Below are 8,011 nucleotides of genomic sequence, written 5' to 3'. Positions count from 1 at the left end.
ATATTTTTTGTTCATCAAGCGCCCGCCGCTTTTTTTCACAATTATACTAATATTTTTCGTTCGTTATTGTTTTAAAACTCATTTAAAAAAATTAGTAAACTTTTCAGTTCGATGTTCTTTGAAAGCATGTTTTTTAGTTTTTTAAACTATATTTGACTAATATAAATGTGAAAGTTTGTGATAAATCGTCAATCTAGACACTGGAAGGTAGATACATTTACAACAAGCTGCCAACGCGTGTAATTGTTCAAAACATAGTTGAAAATATGATTTTACAATTCCGAATGATTGCGATGCCTGGAAAAAAGTTATTCGAGGTCAAAGGTCAAAAATCTTCTTCAAATAGCCTCATAAAAAAGTCCAAAGGTGTCAAATCTGGCGAGCGGGCTGGCCATTTTATACAACTTCGACGGTCAATCCAACAACCGAGAAAAGTAGAATCCAAATAGTTTCTTACTTGTCTGGGGTAATGTGGTGGTGCTTCATCTTGTTGAAATACAATATCCATATCGAATATATTAGGATTCGCTTCAACGATTTCAGTGATAAGAGGGTCAACAGTAGTTTCCAGCATATTCAAATACAGTTACCATGTTAAATTTTGATCAATTTTGATAAAATAGTTGGGAAATTATCATTGAAGTGACAATATGGTAATGAAAATAAAATAGTATCTGAAAGCATTTCAATAAAATCATTTCATTAAAGCTACGGGAAACAGTTATAAAATAAGCTTGAAATAGTTTTATAACTATCTTAAAAATCTCGCAGAAAAGTGTTATAAAACTGCTACATGACAATTTACTTTTACAGGAAAATAAGTTTTATAGGTTAGTTGCAAAAACGTTTCTGTGATAATTTCCTGACTATTTTATTATGGTTTTTTAATTTTATTTCATAAACGTTTTTATGAAAAATTTATAAAACACTTTTATTACCTACAACTGTATTGTGTTCACCGATCATCTAATATAAAGAATTAGCATTTCGGAAGTAATTATAAAATAGTAATAAAATAAAACTGTTGCAATACCATGAAATTATAAAACAACTTTGCTGGTTGGGTATTCATCATGCATCAATTCAATTAAGTATCCCAAATTTCAATTTTTTGAGTTGACACGTTCAAAACATAAAAGGGGGGGGACATTAAAGAAATGAACTGTACAAATGTACGTATAACTTTGGATCCAATGTAGATATCTGTCTTTCACACCGCTGACATCTAATTTCGAGCTATTGGATATCGCATCCATTCTGAAACAAATTTCACATCGGCAACAGCGCCTGTGCGTGAGATAATCTGAGCGTGAAGGGAGAATCGCCCCAAATCTGATCTCTTGATCTCTACTTTTCCTATACCCACCGACCGGTCGCGATGATTTTTCACCACTTGCTCGGCGGTGCCTTTCATCTCTACAACGTTTGTTGCGTGTTGCATGTGTGCATCTAGCTGAAGTGTAATCGAATTACTCGGTCCTGAAATCCAGAGACGGCCCCAGGGATATTGTATTATGGTGTTATGAATCGCAACTAGTTATTTTTCAAAAGTTATGAAAGCAATAGCCAATCAATCGAATTTTACAATGTATTAAGGACAATTTTCTCACACCAGATCAAAAATACCATCTCTCTATGCGCATTTCGATAACCAAATTAGCATCATCAGATGTCTAGAACTAAATCTTACGGCCATGTTAATGTTTGTACATAAATCTGGTTGATTGAACTGAATATTTTTGCTACCTGATTGAAATCTAATCATCATGTTGAATGCCTACTTCATTGATGTAGTGCTCTTACGAATCTGATGTATGCAGAAGAAAATTATTCAACTTATTTTATACTGTTGATAAAATACAAACAGTAAAGTGGTAGTAGTGATCTACGTAGTCAGATCATTATATTACGTAGGGTTGTTCTTCAACTCGCTTCCTTACAAATGGGTTAAGTGAATTAGACCAAAATAAGAGGTTAGTTAATGAATGATCTCAAGCTGACGCATTTGTCTTAGTAATTGATACAACAACACTGAAGAGAAAACTATTAATTTATTTCATGAGATACCTTGTTCTTTTGGTACAATTTGAAGACCATTGAAAGACCATCATTTGAAAGGCTTAAGCTCAAAGAATCAGCGTATATTCTAATATTCGGAGAGAAGTGTGTTCCACATAGCTTCATAGAAATGGATCGTATTTGTCTACTCGTTTCGAAGGAAAAATGTATATACTGTTGAAATTGCAACAGAATAATAACATAGAACATCTTATACTACATATCGGTTGTTTCATAAGTGAATCAACAACATTCACATTTCGAATCTTCTTTTGATATATGTCGAGGACGTTCGAAACTGTAGCGATCCAAAGAAAGAGCTGTTACAAACAAGTAACATTAAAAATGTTTTAGTTCTGAAGACGGAGACAGATTTTAGCCTCCAAAAAACTTCAACTTCAATACAATTGTTTTCTCGGATTATAAAAGGTGAAAATACCCCCATTCATAAAATGCAGAGTGTAGAAACAACCAAAAAAATCATCAAATATCACTTCTTGGCCAAACTCTCACACATTTAGCGAGCAATTACAAACCGCTAGTTTTCCAGGGCTAGGTTCTTCTTTGGTGTATGATATTCTGATTATTGTACTGATACCGCTCGAACATCAAAAAAAAATAACTACTGTCACATATATTTCATTAAGACAGTTCTATCGGGACTTTACACCAGTATTTGACTACACAGCAAAAATAAAAATCTCAAAGTGAAGAACATTATCTCGATTTAAAGAAATCGTGCTCTCCTATATTCATGAAGAAATATTTTTCAAACTGAGAAACATATTTTTTCAAGTTGAATTTGAATAAACGCTTCTTTTAAGTAAAAAAAAATATTCCGCCAAGATTGTGCATACATTTCAATAGAAATAATCACATTAGCTCAAGAGAAGTAAGTATGCATTCTTTAGTCTAAGCAAAATTAATCTCGAAGCAAAACTGTTTTGGGTTTTGAAAGAATGATATGTTTACTTGGTACATTATTTAAATGTCTCCGTATGAGAAATTAATTGTTTTTCATTGAAACGCTTCTATTTGTATAAATCGAATAAACTCATTTACTTCATCAAAGATGAACTTATGCTTCTGTTTATAAAATGTCCCTCTTATTTGGATTTATTTAGTTATTCGAATACAAAGTATCTCGTCTGTAATATGAACAGCTATAAGTGGTAAGGAAAGAAACTAAATAATACATTACATAATATGATTGGTTATTTGAAACAACTGCAAATCATAAATATTATCCTGAAAAAGCATGTGATAAAAAACAGAACGTAATAGAGAACAAAATTTTCTTTGCTAATCTTCACTTAAATATCGTATTCCAACGGCACACTTTTGAGAGATCATACAGTTGTACAAATAACATAAATAAATATTCAATAAGAAAACATATATTAAAAAGGGACATATTCTTGACAAATTGCAAATTAACAAATAAAAAGAAATCGAAGCCTATAAACATTACAACTCAGAAAATGAATTAATTTATTAGTAATTTTACACAAATGAAGTTTTTAAAACTAGATGCCATTCTGATAAATAAGAATAAAAAAATCACTATCGTCGATCAAGTTCTGCATTCTGCTTTTGTTTATCCACAATTGCCGGAACATCACTTGGATTCTGAAACGAAAGAAGAAATCAGCACATCATCCTTAGCCACTATTTCAAATATGTAGAAAGGTAAAAATATGAAAACAGCAGCCACTTAATCAAAACATTATTTTTTTTTTCAATAAAACACTAAGTGGGATCATTCCGTTAACGAACCCAATTGTTTAATTGTTGACAATCCTCAAAATTTTAAACTTGTCTGAGGTCTTATTATTTAACATACGATTCCTAGCAAGTTAAAAGGTGCTCAAACATTATTTGATCAGAAATAAATAATCAATTCAAAAGACGTAAGTACCTCAAATACCTTTGAAGTGGACAGAAGTCTATACAGAAAAATTGTCTTTTAAAATAATAATTTTGGAACCGTTATAGGAATTCAAAGTGGCGTGTGAGTATTATTAGAGTATCAATGAAAAATATAAAATGTTTCATTAAAAAAATGTAACTCATAATCATACAAACAAACTAAAAGGAATATGATTCTCTATTTAAATAAGAACATTCATTATTTTCACGTTTTTGGAAATTCATATTTCATTTCTATTGGGTTTGGTGATATTTCTACCTATTTCTTACATTTCTAAAGGAAATCTATCAAATAATTTAAATAATTTCGAGCTGAGTAGGGTATATTCAATTTGTTCCCAAAGAATAACATAAAAACATTTCTGAAGAAGCACATATACAAGCTTTTTATACCTACTGGTTTCTATCTATTAATTCGCTCTATTAATTCTATTCTATTAATTCGCTCTGAGAGAAAATAAAATTTTATTTAGAGAAAATGCTCTTATTTGAAACAAAATGAAATGTGTATTCAAAATAAGAGATTAATATACACTTGCAGAGCTCGGCAAATGTAATATGCATGTGTGACAAATTACGGAGCATTGGTATAATTTTCGCAAAATGAAGGCAAAATTAAGAGTTGCCGTCAAAGTTTACCACTTTCTCTTCGGTACTACGTATACAACGCCGTACTTACTGATATAGCGGAGTTTTATCCCATTATAATACTTACCCATGAAAATATCTTTCAACTGTGCAAGTCTCCAGTCTTGTAAAATCTGTTCCATTATGGTAGATACAAAATAATCGGAAAGAAATTGCACTGCCTACAGACACATAAAACACTTCTTCCTCAAAATCGCAACACACCAACATCACTTTCTAACACATACTAGCGCGTACGCGATGCTTACAACGGAATTCCCCGCTCCCCTCTCACTTAAGAGGGGAGCGGGAGCGTTCATTCAATACAAAATTCCTTTTATTTTCCGTCGATCATAATATAGTTTTGTATGTAGATTCACAAAAACTCTTGTTATAAACGAATTGAGCTCAGAACAAATTGATATTGCTCTCCATTTGAAACAGTTCATTTTTCCCTTCAAATAGGAGGTGGATTTTGAGATGATATTATATTTTCTTGATTCAAAATAGTTCGCAATGATATAATCGAACGAACGATGTCGTTGCAAGGCCAAGAAATTTGATTTCTTTGTTGAAAACAGTGTGATTTTCTGGTGGAACATGGCGATGTTGGCATAAAATAATAGTTTTTCCAATGGAGATGAAATTTCGAAGCAACCTATGATCTTCTTTTGAAGAAATACTTTTTACTGTGTAACTCCAAGAAGAGATGCTATTCGACTGAACTGAGCGGCACCCTAACAGCCTGCTTTGAACTATCACATATTATTTATGGAGGTAACATCTTTATCTGTGCAAGTGTCTATTTTCACAAACATATCTTTTGTTTACTCTACCGCCCACGATGCCAACAAAGTACGGGCAGACTGGACAGGGGACAGTTCACCACCCACACCCTTTCTCAGTGGGATATGTCGGCTCAGTTGACTCACTTAAATCGGATTATTATAGATAAGTACAATAACCAGAAAATAATTGTGAAGTCAAGTCAATTCTGGCGGCGGTAACTGGCCTTAGAAGTCTTAACAAAGTTTGTATTGCTCGTGTGAGGTAAAAATTCAGTCACTGCGACGTTGGTTTTGGCAGGAGTGTACAGGGTGATTGTATTTATTCATACAGTGGATTTCCTTAATGCCCCCCCTTTTATTTCTTAAACGGGTCAAGTCAAAAAGTTGAAATTTGGGATTATGAAATTAATGCATGAATAATTTATATTGAAGTGAAATTGACAGATGAAACTTCCAAGATGGCGACTGAGCGCCATTTTTCCCCTCTATGGAAAAATTTGTATTCAAGGTCAAGGTCAAAAAAATTAGTTTTTCGCGATTTTCAGCAAAACGGTAAGTTTTATCATGAAAATACTGCAGATCAGATATAGGAATGACTATTCCTATACATTCTAGATGTCAAAAGAAAAATAAATATTATCATTATTATTATTATTATAATCGATTTTTCTCGATAACACAACACAACAAAAAAATATTTTTTGAATGTTTCCTACACTAAATTAGTCAATTTCTACTAATTTTGGGGTGATAAAAACGAAAATAACAATGAAAAATTTTTATTAGCTCTGGTTTTTGAGATACGCAGTACTTAATCTTAAAGAGTAGTTATACTATACGTGAAAAGTGAAAGTACATAAAACAATATTGTTATGTTTCTTTTAGAATATTTTAAGTACAAAATTAATAAAAAAAAACATTATTCTTAGTGTTTTGACAAATAAAAGAAGTTTGTACCACCAAATTTCAATTAAGTCCATCCGATTCATTGTAAGATCGCTGTCGTTTAGCTTGTCTTTTATAAAACACTTCTGGAGCATCCCTACACACAGACCAGCAGTAGTCTGCAAGCACTGCTTCATTCCAACGGCCCTGATATCTCTGTTCATTAATGCAATGTCTTGGTGGAATCTTTCTCCATGTTCGTCACTCACAGCTCCACAGTTTTGTGGGAAGAAATTAAGATGAGAGTGAAGAAAATGAATTTTCAAGGACATGTTGCATCCAAGTTGGTGGTAAGCTTGAAGAAGCTCTTTAACCAATGCTGTGAAGTTATCATCTCTTTTGTTACCTAAAAACCCATGTACAACCCCCTTAAAGGCTTCCCAGGCTCTTTTTTCATTTTCTGTTAAAATCATGTCAAAAGCAGGATCATTTACGATTTCACGGATTTGAGGCCCAATAAAGATGCCTTCCTTGACTTTAGCATCACTCAACCTGGGAAACTTTGCTCTCAAGTACTTAAAAGCTTGTCCTTCCTGGTCCATGGCCTTCACAAAGTTTTTCATTAGTCCCAACTTAATATGTAATGGGGGAAGGAGAACATCCTTAGGATCTACAAGAGGCTCGTAAACTACATTTTTCTCATTAGGGTTTAGGTCTCGTGTAGACCAGTTCATTTTTTTATAGTGAGATTTTCTATCCCGACTGTCCCACAGACACAAAAAACAACAGTACTTGGTGAACCCTAATTGCATTCCTAGGAGTATAGCAATGACTTTCAGATCACCACAGATGTGCCACTTGTGTTGTTCATATTTGATTGATTGGAGAAGTGTTTTCATATTGATATACGTTTCCTTCATGTGAACTGCATGACCTATAGGAATAGAGGGTAGCTGATTTCCATTATGCAGAAGTACAGCTTTTAAGCTTAGTTTTGAAGAGTCTATGAACAGTCTCCATTCAGATGGAGTGTGATCCAAATTCAAGCAGTCCATCAAACCATTAACATCAGAACAAACTACGAGGTTTTCTTTTTTCTCAAAAAAAGGAAGTAAATCTTTTTGACGCTGTCTGTACTGAGATATTTTCATATCATGTTTTAGAAGATTCCACTGTTGTAGTCTTGACCCTAACAGCTCAGCCTTTTCCTTAGACAAGCGAAGATCTCTTATAAGGTCACTCAACTCTGCTTGACTAATTCTGTGCGGATCACTAGACCTATCGCTTACCTCAAAATCAGGGTCATAGGATGTAGAAGGATGGGTTGCTCCTTCTAAACAGTCTTCATCACCTTCCTCTAAAATTTCATAGTTTTGGGGTGGAGAAGGAACTGGCAAATTGTCTGAGTGTGGTACAGGCCGAAGAGCAGATGGGAGATTAGGGTATTTAACCTTTCCTCTTTTCTTCATAGATAAACCTTGCTTAATGGGAAGAGTTAAGCAGAGTAACAATCGTCTGTATGATTGGTAGGCTCACGCCAAACCATAGGTACTGCAAAAGCCATTGCCCGGTTTTTATTTTTCAGCCACTCTCGCAATATGTCGGAACAAGAATTACAACATATATGAGGAGCCCATGATTTATCTTGGTTCCCAAGATAAATATATATATATATATATATAATATAATGATACTATATCTTGAAAACAAGAGCTAATATATAA

The 8,011-nt window shown here is 33.3% G+C and overlaps 1 protein-coding gene across 1 annotated transcript; it reads right to left on the bottom strand.

Annotated features, from left to right (window-relative positions):
* Nucleotides 1-3,149: 3,149 nt before the first annotated feature.
* On the bottom strand, nt 3,150-7,756 carry LOC141482234 (uncharacterized). The gene is made up of 2 exons (XM_074175234.1): nt 4,703-7,756; nt 3,150-3,687 (listed from the first exon to the last, which is right to left on the bottom strand). The coding sequence occupies exon 1, from the start codon at nt 7,754-7,756 to the stop codon at nt 6,284-6,286; it is 1,473 nt and encodes a 490-aa protein (XP_074031335.1). The 3' UTR covers nt 3,150-3,687; nt 4,703-6,283.
* Between the last annotated feature and the right edge of the window lie 255 nt (nt 7,757-8,011).

This window comes from Leptinotarsa decemlineata, unplaced genomic scaffold (genome assembly GCF_025532065.1).
Source record: "Leptinotarsa decemlineata unplaced genomic scaffold, Ldec_3_MD MMD2_tig00000882_RagTag_RagTag, whole genome shotgun sequence".
NCBI lineage: Eukaryota > Metazoa > Arthropoda > Insecta > Coleoptera > Chrysomelidae > Leptinotarsa > Leptinotarsa decemlineata.
This window is presented reverse-complemented; position numbering and strand designations above follow the sequence as displayed.